Raw genomic sequence first — 21,432 nt, 5'->3', positions numbered from 1 at the left:
GGGGAGATAACTCTTGAATAAAGCGATATTAAATGTTGTCATATGAGATGACAGTGTTTGAAGTGAATATGTTGATCTATTGATAGTTTTGTAGAGCAAGGTCGTAACACAATAGAAACAATACAAGATTTAAATACATTGGATATTATCAAGTCAAACCATATCATATAAAAGAGTGACAAAATAAGTCCATTCCGGAATCTTCTTGCCGGCGATTGTTTTTCCAGCTACTATATCAGATTCACAAGAACGCTTGTCTGCTTTGTTTTATTACACATAAAGAGAGTTTTATATACATTCATATAGCCGAATCGACTCGAATGACCTCCGCGTGCTATAAGATGGCAATAACTTGGAGTGTTCCGAACAGCGACGGTAATGGACCTTGGATTTCCTTCTCATCGTTTTAATTGATTTTTAGGTCTATACATAGATTTATTGTAAATAATTTTAGAGTAATTTCCTCAAAGAGCTTTCACCTAGAGAACGTGTCACTATATCTCACTAAGATGTCACTATTTATCAGTATTCCTGTCAACATTCGGATATTGGTCTTTCTTTGAACATAAAGAACACAACAAATGGACTTCATATAGGTTTTTAATAGTACAAATATACGCCAGCCTTCGGTACCGTAAGAGGTCCGCTGGTTGATGAGTATTAGAACTTAATAGACTCTGAAAGCTGATGGTATTACAAAATACAGTAAACCTGACTTTACCGACAACTGACTTTACCGACCACTGACTTTACCGACCAATGACATCAACGGTATTCTGTATAATCCAACTTTATCCAGAAGAACGGTGATATGTTCCACTGACAATGCAAACAGTGACTTTACCGACACGCTGTCATTTCCGACACACTGACTTTACCGACACACTATCATATCCGATACACTGACCTTACCGACACTCTGTCATATCCGACACACTGACCTTTCCGACACACTGTCATATCGGGACACACTGACTTATCCGACACCCTGATTTTACCGACACAGTGTCATATCCGATACATTGACTCGGTCCCGTACAGTGTCGGCAAAGTCAGGTTTATTATACAGGTTTCATTTTACCAAAACTTTAATATATTTCCATGATTCCCTGACGGGTAAATGTCATATCTTGGCCAAAATAAAAATCAAGTTTTTACTCTGTGTAAATATGATTTCTTGAAACATAGCCTTATACATGTATGAAATTACATCTGTATAAACTGACATTTCAACAAAGTTAGATATTCACGGTAAGATTGAGGGATGTTCACATTATTCACAGTCGGAGCTCAACACAAGCTGGTCATAAAACTTCCTTATTTCGAATGCCATCACACACATCGAAACTCTTTAATCCGACACCATCCTCCAATCCGACATGTTGAGATTAGTAAGGTAACTCCATATTATCAAGATATACACGTACATCTTTAGAGAAATCGTATATAAATGTACCAAAAATATCTCTTGAGCACGTGAGATTGAGACATTAGCAAACAAATTATTCAAAATTACTTGACCAATCGCCAAATGTTTGTATGGGACGATTTTGTTTATATATGAAAGGATGAATATGATATGATTGTGTAGCTTTTCGTGTTGTATTCGTATGGGTAAGGGTTTATATACGATGCTGAAATAAATATTTTGTGTGGTCCCTTGGTAAAAAATACAAGTAAGATTGTGCTAGAAACCATGGATGTCCTCAGTATCTCAGGGACACCATAATGGTGATTTGAAAAGCCCTATTACCGGACAATACTAATTTGGCACAATTGGACAAGGTACATGCTTTCAAGTTAACACTACAAAAACACGCGCTAAGACTGCAAATAAAAATCCTCCATTCTGCTTAAGTTTGAACAATGTCACAGAGATTTGTTTTAATCCTGGGCGTGGTTGGTGCGATCAACAATCCCTCGTTTATCGGATGGGCGTCCCACAGAATCTAAAAAGCAAATGAAATTGAAAGTTGAAAAAACAGTTAAGAAAATATAAAAACATGGTTCACTTCCTTGAGGCAGATAAAAACACGGGAAGGCTTTCAATGTGACCGATGCCAGATAAAACAAGTCGGTTTCGACTGACAGGCTATAAACTTCCATTATCGTCGACCCAAATTTAAAAAAAAAAAAAATCTTAAAGCATAAGTGATCTGCTACCTATTATTGTCAAACCGTAGTTTAAATACAGAACGTTTCCAGAAGGCATATACGTGTTAAGGAAGGGAACATAGACCAAATTTCTCCGCTACACAGCTTCATACAACAACTATCTTTTAAATAGCGACGTGCCTGACAAAGCGATTGTATTGTACGATCATTAACATCTCGAGGTCTACCAAAATCTATCACGTCATGGGAGCAGTATGTTGCCTAGCCAAAGCTGCACAGATTACGACAGAAGAGGGTAGTTCAGTGAAATTAATCCACCGTTTAGGCACGGTTTTATCACAGTAGAAATTTAACAATGCCTAACGTTACCCCCTAGAGAAAATTTGCATACATAACAAAACATGTAACCAAACCAAAAAGTCTAAGATCGATATGTGAGCTCGTCTTCATGAGCTAATGACATATATAACCCTTTCACCCTCCAGCAATCTCTCTCTCTTCCAACCGAATTATTCGCCTGCTAGCTTTTGACATTAAGCGCTAAGCGTTGTCACATTTTCCATCTTTTCCTTGGATTTGAAGAAAAACAACCTTGAAATTAGTCAATTTGCAATGTAAAAAGATATTTTACTAACTACAAAATGCTATACATATTAATTATTGATGGGAGGAGTGTGTGTGTGTGTGTGTGTGTGTGTGTGTGTGTGTGTGTGTGTGTGGGGGGGGGGTTTGTAAATCCCTCTCCCATTTTCAAGCTAATCCCGTCATATAAACGGAAATTTATCAACGAAAACAAGAAAAGCTCACCCATGCGCGCTTTCAAATTAGATAATTTGCGCTTTGTTACTTTTGTGATTTAATTTAAAGCAAATGAAATCAACTACTAATTAAAAACTGGTATAATTAGAAGAAAAGTAACATTGGGTTTAGGGTATGGGAAGCTCCACGTTGATAAAACAACTGGTGGAAAGCTAAACTACTACACAGTGATTGAATACGTCTTTGTCATTTATGAATACAAAAATTGATCGGCAGAAAGATTAATTTATCAATGTTTTTGTTTTTGATATATCTGAAGTGTGTACGTTTATTTGTAGTTAAAAATCTTTAGCTTACCGTGCCAAATGGAAGCCATACTGACAAAATGCAGACAACGTCATATCCGGTGAAGAGGTCTCGTGTGCCGAGGCATACCAGCGGACAACGTGTCTGGAATGGCAGTAAAGCACACAAGGTTACTCCCCATACATCTGTTTTCATTACTTGGTATGATGTGAAGAATACTCCCGTACCGAAAGGACCACGATTTACCTTACAAAAACACCATTTTTAGACGTCGAGATCGATATGTGTATATCTACGGCGTAAAGCCAACTACTCGAATCTATGGTTTGTCTGATTAAACATGTCCCTTGTTGAGATGTTGGGTTGTTTTACTCATTTCTTAGAATGTGTACTCTGGCTGCAGTTCGTAAGAGAAATCTGTTGTTCTGAGTAGTATAAAAAAACCATTGTGATTTACCTCGCCTGCTTGAGGCTTCTGTCCGCCACACGCTTCGAGCATACTGCTGGGCCCATCCGTTGTATGAACACTTCCGCTGTGTATTCGAGCTCCATTTCCGGTCATTCGAAAACGTTCACAAGTTTCTATTCCTTGGATTTGGAAACAGCTTCTGATTGGCTACATTGCTTTAGAATATATTGTTTACGTATAAAATTAAATAATATCACAGAAACTCAAGTTATCACATTAAAATCACGAAACAATATGTTGTTTATGACGTAGAAAATGATTCCTTTTTGCTATATAACACTGTCTTTTAAGTGTGCCGTAAAATCCTCGTCCATCGTGTGGATACCGGAAGTAGACCCACTATCGTCATCAATGGATGAAGATTTTGTCCCAAAATGGAAAGTTTGTAGAGGTCTATGTACCGCGTAGCTACTTCCGGTGTCACCTTGGTATCGTCCGTTGTTGGAGGTGTATGGGGGGTAAGCAGTGAACCGTGGAAGAGATATTGGGGAGATTGGTTCACGTCCATCCGGGAAGAATGTGTTCTGGTTCTGGTACACGTTCACCTCCATGTTCGGTTTACTTTTAGGGACGACTGAAAAAATGAAGAGTACATGGTCATGTCTTTGATGTGGTCGTAAAACATAACAAGATACACGTCATGATGTTAATGATTTAGTGGACTTTGTCAGACAACGAATCTCTCAATGACTTAAATATTTCATCATTAATTTGAAGATAAAATTTTGATGTATTGAACAGCTGTTTTCTCTTGTTTTAGAGATAATATAAGGGTTGAAAGGCTATTTTCTTCTCTGCTGTGATGTACGCTCTGTCCGTATTGGGCTGTATTTGTGTGGTCTTATCTACAACACGTGCCAGACACGGGCAGCGCGAGGCGAGAACGCGACACCGTTGCCTATTTCGTATTAGCGCCTGATACTAGAGATTTTTTTCTACGTTAATATTATCTAACTCATAATATTTACAGTTAAAATGATTTATTGGTTAATCGACGTTTTTGTTTACGGCAATGTGTTTGTCTTATATGCTCGTTTTTATGCCTCGCAGTCCTTTCTCTAAAATTGAACCAATATTGGTGGCAATATTACTCTAGCCCCCATGTGACGTCATTAACAGACGATTGTTGTTTAGAAGACATTTCCACGCTGAAAGTACAAATATTTATGGATTATACTGCCGATGTGTATCCTTGCACTTTGACGTTTAACCTCATACAAATGAACTTTTCTGTAGTCATTAATACACGACGAAATTTTATAGTTCACCCCCATATCTCCGGCATTGTCATCCATTGTCCCTAAGGAAACATTTTACAAACCGAACCCGCCTCTTTCGAAAGTATTTTTTAATCTCATTTGATCTTCACCTCAATAAACCAGTCGTTTCTGTTTTCAAAGAAAAACACGGCCTATATGTATAAAGATATAGATATATTCTATATGTTTAACAGGAAACCGTTCTCATATTGTTTACTCATTCAACTTTGACCTTAGATTTTCCTTTGCTGACATGATATGGACCCGATTTTTGAGCATGAACTGGGCATGCGTAGTAGTCCTGACGGTGTGAATGTATATGGGTTATATTCACAATGGCTGAAGGTCACGGTGTCGTCATACTAACCCAAGTTTAACTCATCAAATAAAAATGTATATATATACTTATATTTATCAATAAAAACTGTCGACCATAGACTTAAATTCACAGAAGCAATGCTAACAATCATGTGCCTCGGTAAAATATAGCGCTGTTTAATGCAATGGTAAAATATAGCACTGTATTGTAATGGTAAAATATAGCACTGTATTGTAATGGTAAAATATAGCACTGTATTGTAATTGTAAAATATAGCACTGTATTGTAACGGTAAAATATAGCACTGTATTGTAATGGTAAAATATAGCACTGTATTGTAATGGTAAAATATAGCACTGTATTGTAATGGTAAAATATAGCACTGTATTGTAATGGTAAAATATAGCACTGTATTGTAACGGTAAAATATAGCACTGTATTGTAATGGTAAAATATAGCACTGTATTGTAACGGTAAAATATAGCACTGTATTGTAACGGTAAGTATGATTTAGAAATGTTATGTATTTGACTTTGCGTTTAAAACATCCATCGTTAGTGGTTTGTATTCTTTTCTCCCCATTTTGTCGCCTCTCACTCTCTGTCCACAACATCCGGGTCTTATTTATTAAACTCCTCTACAAGATGAGTGGCCAGTTTCACGTCATTACTGACACCAGACCTGCCTTTTCCTTTATTTGAATAAAACCAGTGTTTTTACGACTTTATCTTGGAACCAACATGTCTAATTAAGAGTGGAACGTCGTTATCTTGAGGTCAGTGGGGATAATGAGATATGATGAGATATGATGAGATAATGAGATATGATGAGATAATGACATATGATGAGATAATGAGTATGATGAGATAATGAGATATGATGAGTAATGAGTATGATGAGATATGATGAGATAATGAGATATGATGAGATAATGAAATATGATGAGATAATGAAATATGATGAGATAATGAAATATGATGAGATATGATGAGAGATGTGATGAGATATCCCGGGCATTCGAGGTTATCGAATACATTTTATGTATATTCTTTTATTGTCGGAACTGATATTTTTACTTCGAGTTTAGACTGGTCACCTGTCTCTAGAATATTAAAATTATAAATAAAATTGACCTTTATGATTTTGGTCACTAGGATATATCTGATTCTAAGTTTCAAACTAGGGGGAGATAATCTAGTATTAGAATTTAGTGGAGCAATTCTAACAAAAAACTTAGGGGCTGGTGGCCAGTCTACTTCGAGTTAAGCAGTCTTCGAATTGTCCGAATTCCAAATAACGAAGTTCGATTGCAGTTGCAATTAATTATTTACCCTCAGTTCTAGTCCCTTGTTTTTGTCTTAAAGAGAGGATTTTATGCCAGTCAACTACCTGCTGATCCCGGTTGTGCCAGAAACAGCCGTCTTGTGACCAGAGAATGACAAAAACTCACCTCTACCTTTACTGTATGACCCGCCTCTTGACCCATGAACTTCGTCATCGCTGAGGCCCCGCCCACTGTCGCTCGTGTTTGTCTCCCCTGACGTCTCACTGTGGTTATCGTCTTGTAGCTTAAGGAAGGCTTGGCTTACATGCTCCTGAAACATAAATCAGTTTAAATAGAGTGCGCTGATTTTACGCAATCTGTGTGAGATGTAAAATGTCATATCGGTTGCTAAAACGCAGAATGTACATTGACTAAAGCAATGCAATGCATATTCATATATATTTACGATACTCAAGACATGATATGAGGCGCGGTTGTTTGTAAACTAATGGATTATTACCATATTTCACTCAAGGACATGTCGTTTTAATCTTTATGGCAGACAAAGCCTTTTTTGCAGAGACGCTAAAATGGTTTTCAAGTCAATATTGCTGTCAGACGTGAAACACCAACCAGAAACAATCGAGTATTCGTCAAGTTTTGAATTGAATACAATGTATATTAAAACACATGATTGGCCCCTGATAATTACGGAGAGACCCGAACAGTTTGACAACACTTTGAGAAAACTTATAAAAACAATGGCGGAAATAAACATGGCAAGAAGAATGTGTCAATTTGGTAAAGAACACCACTGAGTCAAAGTTTAGTTAGACGGGGTGATGTTTTCGTCCAGTTGGCTGGTATAGCTACATAGATTTCCCGAGACGGAAACACGCCAACATCAAACTGACTTTTAAAATCGTCGTTTGCTGAACTCCTAATAAACACACAGATTAAAATTCAAACTTATCACAGACATCTCAAGACTTTCCCAGATCTGATTATTTTCGCTAGGAAGACCCTGGCACGTTTAGGTTTCGTCAAGTGTAATTAATACCACCGATTTAATGATAGGCTAACTTTCATCCCAGATAATGCCACGTGGCTTTCATTTGCCATCTGTTATGATTATTTGCTTATCAAGAAACAAAAATAAATAAACAAATAAAAACAATTTTACAAGATCCATACCACTATTAAACTCGGAACAAAACGGATACCCGCCAAAGGCAGATATAATTGGTTTCATACGCACGCCCGAACTGATGCTCTGGTAATGGGTCGTTTGTGGGGTTTTAGAAATACTCTTTTTCAAAACAGTGATTGCAAGATTGCTGCGTTATCCTCCACTTTAAACGAATCAAGTTTAATAGCATCACCAGAAAATTATTTACAATCGAATACCCCCAATTCACGGAACGCTATTTTATGATTTATAGGAGATTTATGAGCTTTCATTTAATGTATCATATATAACGAATAAGAAAAAAACAAACACTTATGTGAAGACAAGAAGTACATTCTGGGGTTTTCTTCAAGACGCTAAAGCAATTAGTCAAATGGGGTGACCCGCTGTGCTTCTTAGGATCGTGCGGGCAATTATCCAAGGGGAGATTACTCCGTTTTAAACGGAATGCCACAGAAAATAGAAACCGGAGGAGAAACCAGCCGGTTTACATTGAGAGGGATTAAACACCTGTTGTTTTTCTCGTCAACTCACACAGGACAATTTCCTCAAATACATTTTTCAAATTGTAAAGCGGTTTTTGCAGTTATTTAATAATATGTTGGAGTTTTGGAGGTGATTTTATATAAAATATCCCCCGATATAAATAATAAAAGAGTATTCGTTCTGTAATTAACAAACTGTATTATTCATTACATGCCGCTGGTATATAATACCTTTACCGGGTTCTGGAAGATCTCAAAAACATGCTTAGTTTTGTTAACCATACACCGGCTCACCCGCGCCGCATTTCTGCCATCAGGCACCTGGTGATCACGCGGAAAGATTTGTTAGCTTTCAAACACATGCATTGAAGTGTTATATTGGTCTTAATTTTTAAGTTTTCAAACTCGAAATTTAAAAAAAACATATTTCAGCATTGAAAACTCAGCTTCTGACAAAACAACACCATTAAAGTACTTAGAAATATTAAGATCTTTGTGAATAAACATAAATGTATATATTCAGTGTATAAGTTAATTAAGTTTCTAATGCTTAAGTTAATTTGCTGAAGGTACAGAGGTCGTGTTACTATCATTATCCGGAGGGGCCACATGTGGCAGACGTTTTTTGACTTCCTCGAGGCTGGGATTATAATCAGTGAAGCCATGGCCTTGAAAATCTGTGCTGAATTATTCAGATCGATAAGTTAAATATACATATTTATTGCTTAGCTATCATTTTCTCAAAGTATGTCAGCTTATGACCTGCGGCGTTTAATAGGATCTTTCTCGAGAGATTCCTAATTAAGCAATTAATATTATTGATATAACATTGATATCGTGCCGATAGTTTTGGAAGTGTTCAATTTCAGATCAAGCGTTAATATACCGATGTGCATGATATAGCTAGGGCGAGTGAGTCGCCGGAAGCGGTTAATCGGTGTTTCGGTTAAATGACTCCGAGATGGATAAACAAGATCCTACCCCGGGGAAAGACAATCCATCACCTGTACTCCCGGGGACAGGTGTAGGACGGACATGTCAGCATGTTTGTACAGCTCGATACACATCTAGTCACACTGTTCAAATAGACCGTTATATTTCGTATTGATTCGATGAAAAACATGAAATATTTGAATTTGAAAACCGGTGAAGCTCTCCCTGTTCTTCTCACATATCAATGTGAAGCATGTTAACATTAGTTGTTAAATGAAATATCATGGAGAATATTTGAATCCAATTTCAAAAAAAATTGTTTTTTCGAGTTTTTCTAATATTTTATGAGTAGTACAGTATTATAAAACATTTTGAACACATGACTTATACAGTTTTGAAACATTTCCATTGTAATTGTTGCTTTGCTTCATTTATTTTAATTATAAAACCATTGAGCTGCACGTCGTTATCTTTAATTTGTAGTAGAGTTTCACTATCTGGAATCATTTTAACCAAAATTCAATTATCTCCGAGGAAGAATTTGTGGATGTTTAGCTATCCATATTTTTCGTTCCTCACTCAAACCCAACGAAAACCTACAAAGCCCCTGTATATAGGAGGACTATCTGAACCAATATTTCGGAAGATAAACAATTTACACTTATTATTGTGAATATTGACAATTATGATTTTAATGAAGCTTATCATAACAAATACATTTTCTTCCTAATTGTAGCAGACGTACTCGGACAACGGATGTCAGTAAGTGTGATATTCCCTGAACAAACGCTCACCAGGTCTCTACTAAAATCTGGGTTAAGATACACGTACCCGGAAACCCGGAACCATATATAGGCAGGAATGGTTTGCGTCATCGACCGAATTGCGTACACATATAAGTACATATACGTATCTAACGTTGTCAGTATACCACAGGAACTTCACACTAGGAATTAGGAAGTGTAACCAATTACAAAAGGCCTAAATGTCAACATATTTGTGTCATATACCCTCAAATTAAGGTCAAGGTCATTCATTTAAACCAATTTGGTAAGCCTACTTTCCTGTGCGCTGCTGGTCTAATATCGTGACCCCTAGACTCTTGATTACTGGTGGAAAGGTATGAAACTATTTCAATTCATACATTTGAGGAAAATGTTTGACGCTGAAAGGACGATAGTCCAAGGACGCCGCGCCACCACACGTGCAAGTATACCCTGAACACACATCTAAGTATCTGGGTAGGCCGGCATACTTGTAAGCTGTCCATAACATCACTAAAATGGTCTTGAGGACAATATCTATATATTCAAAGCACTCAGCCAATAAATGGATCGGAATGCGCAACAATTAGTCCGGAACATAAAACTAATATGTATGTCGGATGGCGTAACCATAAATCAGGAACACTCTATACCAGGTTGTTAGTCGAACGCACCTATTTCCTAGGCAGACTTTGTACTGTCCACCGAGCTAATTCATTGTATACTTCAGTACGTGTATTTGCATATTTCGTTTAGCGTGGCATTTTCTAGGAAAAGAAGATTAGCTATAATGGGGTAATAAAGTTAATGGCGAATTCCCGTCGTAAGCTACATCTCGACAGAGCACTCCACAAATTGGTTTGGACTATTTGTGATATTAAAAACTATGCAGATAGCACATTTGCCCAGAAATATGCGCCATGAGAACTAACAAGTGGGTCCGTCCGGCTACTGTGTTTGAAGATTAGGCCCCGTTATCGGGGGCATTATGGTCGACCCCACAGCCATCGTCTAATTAAAACGGAGTAATCAGCCGGTTCCGGTACAAACAGCGGGATGGTAAGGTCCCAGCGCACGTCGTTTGATGGACTGCACCCCCAAATGTCAGTCCAACAACCATCAACACCACGCTAATGTCGTCAAGGGAGAAAACATTCCACTAAAACTAAATAACTTTCAAGTTTCCTCCGTCTGCTCCAATACAAACTTAATTTTAAATCATGAAAGCCAGCAGTCAATCATAATAACGATCAATTACTATAATGACGGTACCAGTTGGTATACAACGGTCAGTCGAAACTGACCACTCCCTACAGATCCTAATTGCAATTATCTCGAGTTTTGTCTTGCAGAAATGGGCGATAACTCATGCAAGGTGGTGCTGTCCCAGCCGCCCGCGCTGTGATTGGCTATCGATCCGTCGCGCGCTCGTGATTTATACAAACCAATTTTACTGTTTATTAAATGAACATCAGACGATATCAATTACCGTTTTCATTCTTGAATAAAGAAATGTAGAAAAGCCTGGATCAGCCGAAGAGCCAAGGTTGTATAGACCACGTGCACTCCCCCCGGACATTAGTGGCATGTCAGCACGAGAGACTTGGGTGTCTGTCGCGAGGATTCGACCTTTCATATAACTAATGGCGCTACTTCCGGAATCTGTCTTACAGATAGGGTAATGCTTGTTTATACGACTATACAGGACATGTTACCACAGAGGAAATCAACATTGACGACAAAATGATGTAATTATACCAGTTTTTTTATGCGGGACAGCACCGCTACCCATGAAATGACCTCCATCTCCACGAATCTGGTTTAACCTGCAACGAAATGCATCAGCATATCGATCTGCGATTATTTCAAACACAATTAAACCGTTGTATATCGAATCGAACGTAATTTTAGCCATAACATGATATCTGGCCCTATCGTCTGACACTCTTTGATTGCCATTTTACGCCGGCCGGTCGATACTAAGTATATTATATCAGGTGTAATTCAAGGACGCGAAATAACTTCCTATTAATTTACAAGACACACTAATAAAAAGCAAACACGGCCTCTGTCGGTCTACAGATCCTGTCAGTCCAGGGAAGATTTTTTTTTGTATTTACAGTATTAAGATGCGACATTTCTATCGCACTTAAAATTAAGTTACGTTGGTTAAAGTTTTGTGTAATAGTGAAGTTGTTTTCCCCCCAAGATCTCGGACCCATTCTATTGTAGTTTATTTTGCGGATATTAGGCCTAAACGAATTCGAACAAAAAAAATCCACGCCAAAACGGCAATTTAATTACTAAGAATAGTGTCTTCTACTGGTCCGGGATACTGTTTTATTTCTTAGGTGTAGTTGTAAAATTGTAACTTAATCATTATTTCATTTTGTTGAATGTTAACATTTCTGTAATTTGCTGTAACATATTATACATATGTAAAAACATATACGGGTTATGTCAAGATGTGTCGTGTCAACGATCATAGAAATACGATTACAGACAAATAATTATCGTAATGAATATATATTAATAACTCTTAATTATACCAGAACACTAAATTCAGTACCCCCCCCCCCCCCCCCCCCCTTTTTTTTTTTTTTTGTGGGGGGTTGGTCTTGGAGCGCTAACCTCGGACTGGTACTAGTTTATAAGAGGACAGACATAAGATTTCGGATAGAATGAGAAAGAATAATAAATATGGGTTTAAACTGATGAGAATCTCAGAAGCTGTCACATAAATATCTGTTTTTATATTGTGGCTATCAGGGGATCCATCCTTGTCAGCAGTACACAAGGAGGTTGTCTACGACAAAAACTCGTTATAACCTGATAGCCGTGGATTGTGTAAGTCAAATTCTCGCGAGGATTACATTATAATGTCAATGTCTGGTGATGATTACATTATAATGTCAAAGTCTCGCGAGGATTACATTATAATGTCAAAGTCTCGCGAGGATTACATCATACTGTCAATGTCTGGTGATGATTACATTATAATGTCAATGTCTGGTGATGATTACATCATAATGTCAAAGTCTCGCGAGGATTACATTATAATGTCAATGTCTCGCGAGAATTACATCATAATGTCAAAGTCTCGCGAGGATTACATCATACTGTCAATGTCTGGTGAGGATGACATTATAATGTCAAAGTCTGGTGATGATTACATTGTAATGTCAAAGTCTGGTGATGATTACATTATAATGTCAAAATCTGGTGATGATTACATCATAATGTCAATGTCTGGTGATGATTACATTATAATGTCAAAGTCGGGTGATGATGACATTATAATGTCAAAATCTCGCGAGGATTACATCATAATGTCAAAGTCTGGTGATGATTAAATTATAATGTCAAAATCTGGTGATGATTACATCATAATGTCAAAGTCTCGTGATGATTACATTATAATGTCAAAGTCTGATGAGAATTACATTATTATATCAAAGCCAGAAGTGCATGCAAAATTAATGAAGTGAAAAAATTCAAATGAAACCCAGGTATTGCGATTAGAACTGACCAACAGAAGACAATGTTGTTTTAAATACATAATTTCTTATTTAAATTTGCTAAGCTAACAAATCTTTGGTAACGGTATTCTAGTTTCCTATCTCGGTACTGACCCAGAAAATGACAAACTTTTAAAATATTAATACCGAGGTACTCAGCCGCCCGTCGATAGAGGCTCGTAAAACTGCAATCGATCTGTTCTCATAGAAAGACAATCTGAGCTAACCCTAGATTACTTCCGATATAGTATTGCTTTTTTGTGGAAATATTCGCTTTACATACACCGATAGGTATGCGCGTGCTCACCGCGTATCAACACACATGTCCGAGGCACGTCGTGGCTTTGTTACGCAAGTTTTGTAGTATACCGTACATGTATATATTGCTTGAATACCAATGGGGAATTTTTGAAACACATATCAAAGAATGTTCGTGATCTAACCCATATCTCTTACAAAGAGCAAACACCACTTGGATCCCAAGGGGACTACAGACAATGATCCCTGCCAATATCTCTATCATCTCGGTCGGATATCTACATATATACTCTACTTCGACATCATCCGGGTCTTTCAACTATGACCACATCGCGTGATGCGACCACAATGCTATGGCGGTTTTAATTACATGTATTTACGTGTTTTATGTAACGTACACTCCGTAATTAAGGACATCATTACCTTTTTTGATATTTACCTCCTTTTTAAAAGAGTTCCAAACTTTCTGGAGAAATTTTAATCAGTAATATTTTTGAAAAAAGAAAATGAAAAACTAACTAATACACTATGAGGATAAATCATACATACATGTATATATAGGATAAAGTTAACGTGTCCATATGACGGTAAATACTAATACAATAAAAAGTCAAACACAGATCTACTGTCTCCCTGTACTTTCGCGGCTACATCGTATATACATGTATATATATAACTAAGCAACACAAATGACGAAGGAAGACAACTTTTTGACTCGTGCCCTGACCGGGCCTCGAACTCACGATCTACGGCACCCAATCGCCTAGCTAGAAATACCCGCAGCTTATACCGCTGCGACACATCCGAGTTCTTAAAAAAGAACGTTTCAATGGCGCAGCACAAATGAAGAAGGAAGACAACTGTTTGACTCATTTTTAATAAGGGGAGATAACTTTGTTATAAAGGATTTATAATGAATTGTATTAGGTGAGATACACGTGCTTTACACGTGGATATAAATACGTATGAGTTTATCAAGGGAGCTTGACGTGGTTAGCGAACCAATCGATAACAGTAACCCTAGCCTACAGCACTTTTATTAACTGTCCTGGCATTACTACGACGCAGTACATATTTTCTCAAAGTCTGATATTTTGTGAAATAGTTTTTCGGCATAGCTGTCTGATTTTGTTTTGGCCCCGGATATGACGCGACAGGTGGCGTTACTTGTCAAGATGAAGTATGTGATTGGTCAATGTAGCGGTCAATACAAAATGCAGATATACAGTTAAAAACGGAACAAAGTTAAATGGACCTCACGGTAAACCAATATTTATTTTGTATTTTTTATCATATTATTGGGTATATCTTTTAAAAAAATAACCTTCTGAACAATAACCATTCGAATTTGATGATGTATGTACATAAAAACATCAATTATCAAAAGGTTATCACTCTGAATATGCAAATTTTGTGACATATACGATAACACATGGGAACAAAAATGGCTTCCAATGTGAATCGACTGCAGTTGAAAACGATAACAGCTTCCGCAATGAAGAGAATAATGGGAAAATGGGTCAAACACAATCCTAGAATTAACCTTGGGAAGCAGTACAATAGATTGTAACAGTTCAAACATGAAAACAGCAGTAATACGGACGCCGCTCGTATTCTGCTTGATTGTTTGATAGTAGGTCATGACAATCTCGGTAATATTTACACAAACTCGGTGATATTCATACAAACTCGTTAATAGTTCCACAAACTCGGTAATATTCACACAAACTCGGTAAAAGTTCCACAAACTCGGTAATATTTATACAGTCTGTACCAGTACATCGATACTGTCACTATACTATATGAAAAGTGTTTACACTTATTTACACATAAATATGTGCCGTAATATATACAGAACGTGTTATTTAACATTTAAACCACTATGTATAATATCGTTATCCAACTAACCCAGGTGGAATATAGATATCGCCTTGTAAACTATCGTGTGTTTGTGTTGCCACGATTTCAAAACAGTCATGTAATGATTTAAGAATAATTTCCGCGCTAAATTTAGAGGGGGATTCCCAACTAAATCGAGTGGTCAAGCTGGACATAGGGATTGACTGTCAACATTGGGACAGCACAGAAACATAACTGGAAAGGAACAAAACGCGTACATTCAGTGAAAATTGCAACGTTGTTACCGTGATGTCCCTTTTAAATTGAGTTTTTAAGTTGAATAAGTGGATGCATCTATTATCACCAAAAATGATTCAAGCTGATATAATTTTGTTATCCGTGATGAAACTGCGCATTTATTAATTACATCGTAGTTCGTTAATTTATTTCACCAGTAGTTTTACATTATAACCACCAGCATTAAAACTATGCCGTTTATTTTTTTTAAAGATATTTCTTTTTTAAAGATATTTCTTGTTGTAAGTTATTTTATGCTTTTATGTTCGTTACATTGCTTTGAAAATAATTAACCAAACTTCCTTTACGACACTTTGGGACGTGTCATCAAAATAGACCATATTCTATTTCTTAATTATTTGACGGCCAGGACTACAATACATTAGAGGTCCGGGACGACAGTACATTAGAGGTCCGGGACTACAGTACATTAGAGGTCCGGGACTACAGTACATTAGAGGTCCGGGACTACAGTACATTAGAGGTCCGGGACTACATTACATTAGAGGTCCGGGACTACATTACATTAGAGGTCCTGGACTACAGTACATTAGAGGTCCGGGACTACAGTACATTAGAGGTCCGGGACTATATTACATTAGAGGTCCGGGACTATATTACATTAGAGGTCCGGGACTACAGTACATTAGAGGTCCGGGACTGTATTACATTAGAGGTCCGGGACTACAATACATTAGAGGTCCGGGACTACAGTACATTAGAGGTCCGGGACTACAGTACATTAGAGGTCCGGGACTATATTACATTAGAGGTCCGGGACTACAGTACATTAGAGGCCCGGGACTACATTACATTAGAGGTCCGGGACTACAGTACATTAGAGGTCCGGGACTACAGTACATTAGAGGTCCGGGACTACAGTACATTAGAGGTCCGGGACTATATTACATTAGAGGTCCGGGACTACATTACATTAGAGGTCCGGGACTACAGTACATTAGAGGTCCGGGACTATATTACATTAGAGGTCCGGGACTACAGTACATTAGAGGTCCGGGACTACAGTACATTAGAGGTTCGGGACTACAGTACATTAGAGGTCCGGGACTACAGTACATTAGAGGTCCGGGACTATATTACAATAGAGGCCCGGGACTATATTACATTAGAGGTCCGGGACTACATTACATTAGAGGTCCGGGACTACAGTACATTAGAGGTCCGGGACTATATTACAATAGAGGTCCGGAACTATATTACATTAGAGGTCCGGGACTACAGTACATTAGAGGTCTGGGACTACATTACATTAGAGGTCCGGGACTACATTCCATTAGAGGTCCGGGACTACAGTACATTAGAGGTCCGGGACTATATTACAATAGAGGTCCGGGACTATATTACATTAGAGGTCCGGGACTACAGTACATTAGAGGTCCGGGACTACAGTACATTAGAGGTCCGGGACTATATTACAATAGAGGTCCGGGACTATATTACATTAGAGGTCCGGGACTACAGTACATTAGAGGTCCGGGACTACAGTACATTAGAGGTCCGGGACTATATTACAATAGAGGTCCGGGACTATATTACAATAGAGGTCCGGGACTACAGTACATTAGAGGTCCGTGACTACAGTACATTAGAGGTCCGTGACTACAGTACATTAGAGGTCCGGGACTACAGTACATAAGAGGTCCGAGACTACAGTACATTAGAGGTCCGGGACTACAGTACATTAGAGGTCCGGGACTACAGTACATTAGAGGTCCGGGACTACAGTACATTAGAGGCCCGGGACTACAGTACATTAGAGGTCCGGGACTACAGTACATTAGAGGTCCGGGACTACAGTACATTAGAGGTCCGGGACTACAGTACATTAGAGGTCCGGGACTACAGTACATTAGAGGTCCGGGACTATATTACATTAGAGGTCCAGGACTACAGTACATTAGAGGTCCGGGACTATATTACATTAGAGGTTCGGGACTACAGTACATTAGAGGTCCGGGACTACAGTACATTAGAGGTCTGGGACTATATTACATTAGAGGTTCGGGACTACAGTACATTAGAGGTCCGGGACTACAGTACATTAGAGGTCTGGGACTATATTACATTAGAGGTTCGGGACTACAGTACATTAGAGGTCCGGGACTACAGTACATTAGAGGTCTGGGACTATATTACATTAGAGGTTCGGGACTACAGTACATTAGAGGTTCGGGACTACAGTACATTAGAGGTCCGGGACTACAGTACATTAGAGGTCCGGGACTACATTACATTAGAGGTCCAGGACTACAGTACATTAGAGGTCAGGGACTACAGTACATTAGAGGTCCGGGACTATATTACATTAGAGGTCCGGGACTATATTACATTAGAGGTCCGGGACTACAGTACATTAGAGGTCCGGGACTATATTACATTAGAGGTCCGGGACTACAGTACATTAGAGGTCCGGGACTACAGTACATTAGAGGTCCGGGACTATATTACATTAGAGGTCCAGGACTACAGTACATTAGAGGTCCGGGACTATATAACATAAGAGGTCAAGGACTACATTACATTAGAGGTCCGGGACTATGTTACATTAGAGGTCCGGGACTACAGTACATTAGAGGTCCGGGACTATATTACATTAGAGGTCCGGGACTACAGTACATTAGAGGTCCGGGACTATATTACATTAGAGGTCCGGGACTACAGTACATTAGAGGTCCGGGACTATATTACAATAGAGGCCCGGGACTACAGTACATTAGAGGTCCGTGACTACAATGCATTAGAGGTCCGGGACTACAGTACATTAGAGGTCCGGGACTATATTACATTAGAGGTCCGGGACTACATTACATTAGAGGTCCGGGACTACAGTACATTAGAGGTCCGGGACTACAGTACATTAGAGGTCCGGGACTACAGTACATTAGAGGTCCGGGACTACAGTACATTAGAGGTCCGGGACTATATTACATTAGAGGTCCAGGACTACAGTACATTAGAGGTCCGGGACTATATTACAATAGAGGCCCGGGACTACAGTACATTAGAGGTCCGTGACTACAATGCATTAGAGGTCCGGGACTACAGTACATTAGAGGTCCGGGACTATATTACATTAGAGGTCCGGGACTACATTACATTAGAGGTCCGGGACTACAGTACATTAGAGGTCCGGGACTACAGTACATTAGAGGTCCGGGACTACAGTACATTAGAGGTTCGGGACTACAGTACATTAGAGGTCCGGGACTACAGTACATTAGAGGTCTGGGACTATATTACATTAGAGGTTCGGGACTACAGTACATTAGAGGTCCGGGACTACAGTACATTAGAGGTCTGGGACTATATTACATTAGAGGTTCGGGACTACAGTACATTAGAGGTCCGGGACTACAGTACATTAGAGGTCTGGGACTATATTACATTAGAGGTTCGGGACTACAGTACATTAGAGGTTCGGGACTACAGTACATTAGAGGTCCGGGACTACAGTACATTAGAGGTCCGGGACTACATTACATTAGAGGTCCAGGACTACAGTACATTAGAGGTCAGGGACTACAGTACATTAGAGGTCCGGGACTATATTACATTAGAGGTCCGGGACTATATTACATTAGAGGTCCGGGACTACAGTACATTAGAGGTCCGGGACTATATTACATTAGAGGTCCGGGACTACAGTACATTAGAGGTCCGGGACTACAGTACATTAGAGGTCCGGGACTATATTACATTAGAGGTCCAGGACTACAGTACATTAGAGGTCCGGGACTATATAAAATAAGAGGTCAAGGACTACAGTACATTAGAGGTCCGGGACTATGTTACATTAGAGGTCCGGGACTACAGTACATTAGAGGTCCGGGACTATATTACATTAGAGGTCCGGGACTACAGTACATTAGAGGTCCGGGACTATATTACATTAGAGGTCCGGGACTACAGTACATTAGAGGTCCGGGACTATATTACAATAGAGGCCCGGGACTACAGTACATTAGAGGTCCGTGACTACAATGCATTAGAGGTCCGGGACTACAGTACATTAGAGGTCCGGGACTATATTACATTAGAGGTCCGGGACTACATTACATTAGAGGTCCGGGACTACAGTACATTAGAGGTCCGGGACTATATTACAATAGAGGCCCGGGACTACAGTACATTAGAGGTCCGTGACTACAATGCATTAGAGGTCCGGGACTACAGTACATTAGAGGTCCGGGACTACAGTACATTAGAGGTCCGGGACTATATTACATTAGAGGTCCGGGACTACAGTACATTAGAGGTCCGGGACTACATTACCTTAGAGGTCCGGGACTATATTACATTAGAGGTCCGGGACTACAGTACATTAGAGGCCCGGGACTATATTACATTAGAGGTCCGGGACTACAGTACATTAGAGGTCCGGGACTACAGTACATTAGAGGTCCGGGACTACAGTACATTAGAAGTCCGGGACTATATTACATTAGAGGTCCAGGACTACAGTACATTAGAGGTCCGGGACTACAGTACATTAGAGGTCCGGGACTACAGTACATTAGAGGTCCGGGACTATGTTACATTAGAGGTCCGGGACTACAGTACATTAGAGGTCCGGGACTATATTACATTAGAGGTCCGGGAATATATTACATTAGAGGTCCGGGACTACAGTACATTAGAGGTCCGGGACTACAGTACATTAGAGGTCCGGGACTACAGTACATTAGAGGTCTGGGACTACATTACATTAGAGGTCCGGGACTACAGTACATTAGAGGTCCGGGACTACAGTACATTAGAGGTCCGGGACTACAGTACATTAGAGGCCCGGGACTATATTACATTAGAGGTCCGGGACTACAGTACATTAGAGGTCCGGGACTACAGTACATTAGTGGTCCGGGACTATATTACATTAGAGGTCCGGGACTACAGTACATTAGAAGTCCGGAACTACAGTACATTATCAATTAGATTGGCCACGTGAATGTCGATAGCTGTTAAGGGGACGTAACTCGTCATGTTCAGGTATATATATACTTGTTTGTTTGTTTGTGTTTAACGTCCTATTAACAGCCAGGGTCATTTAAGGACGTGCCAGGTTTTGGAGGTGGAGGAAAGCCGGAGTACCCGGAGAAAAACCACCGGCCTACGGCCAGTACCTGGCAACTGTCCCACGTAGGTTTCATACTAGTAACCCAGAGGTGGAGGGCTAGTGATAAAGTGTCGGGACACCTTAACCACTCGGCCACCGCGGCCCCTATATATATACTACATACGGTTCACACAAGATATCATTTACGCGAATGTTTCATGAGTGTGTGGTGGTTGTATCATGACTTTTATTTCCAATATTTAAACCATAATATGTCAATTCTTCGTCCATCTATTAGATTATCCCAGAGTCCCAAATACCCTGGTACAGTTGGACTGCGCATGCGCATCTCGTCAAATATGGATTTGAATTACAGATGAAAAAATGAGCAGAGCGAAGGGCCGTGTTATGTAACTCTAGAAGAAAATGAATGTATTGCTATTCCGATTTTTACATTTGTCTGAAGATTAATTCCGTGTAATTAACTCCATTTTTAACTTTCTTATAATCAACAGTTATAAATGGGCCTTAATGGAAAGGGTGTTTTTTTCTGTGTGAGAGGAAACTGAAATCCCTATTATTCC

The 21,432-nt window shown here is 39.2% G+C and overlaps 1 protein-coding gene across 7 annotated transcripts in view; it reads right to left on the bottom strand.

Moving 5' to 3' along the window:
• Positions 1-586: 586 nt before the first annotated feature.
• The window catches only part of LOC117329882 (protocadherin beta-2-like), an 89,482-nt gene continuing 68,636 nt past the window's right edge, over positions 587-21,432 (bottom strand). For 5 of the 7 annotated variants that reach the window (XM_033888090.1, XM_033888087.1, XM_033888089.1 and 2 more), the window contains 4 exons: positions 6,678-6,822; positions 3,638-4,223; positions 3,232-3,324; positions 587-1,949 (listed from right to left, as the gene is read on the bottom strand). In XM_033888090.1, coding sequence (XP_033743981.1) covers positions 3,919-4,223; positions 6,678-6,822 — 450 coding nt within the window. In that variant the 3' untranslated portion in view covers positions 587-1,949; positions 3,232-3,324; positions 3,638-3,918. The remainder of the gene's footprint in view (positions 1,950-3,231; positions 3,325-3,637; positions 4,224-6,677; positions 6,823-21,432) is intronic. The other 2 variants (XM_033888092.1, XM_033888091.1) reach the window with 2 other exon arrangements.

Source organism: Pecten maximus, chromosome 6, assembly GCF_902652985.1.
Source record: "Pecten maximus chromosome 6, xPecMax1.1, whole genome shotgun sequence".
Lineage (NCBI taxonomy): Eukaryota > Metazoa > Mollusca > Bivalvia > Pectinida > Pectinidae > Pecten > Pecten maximus.
Note: the sequence above shows the minus strand (reverse complement) of the source record. Positions and strands in the feature narration are given on the sequence as shown.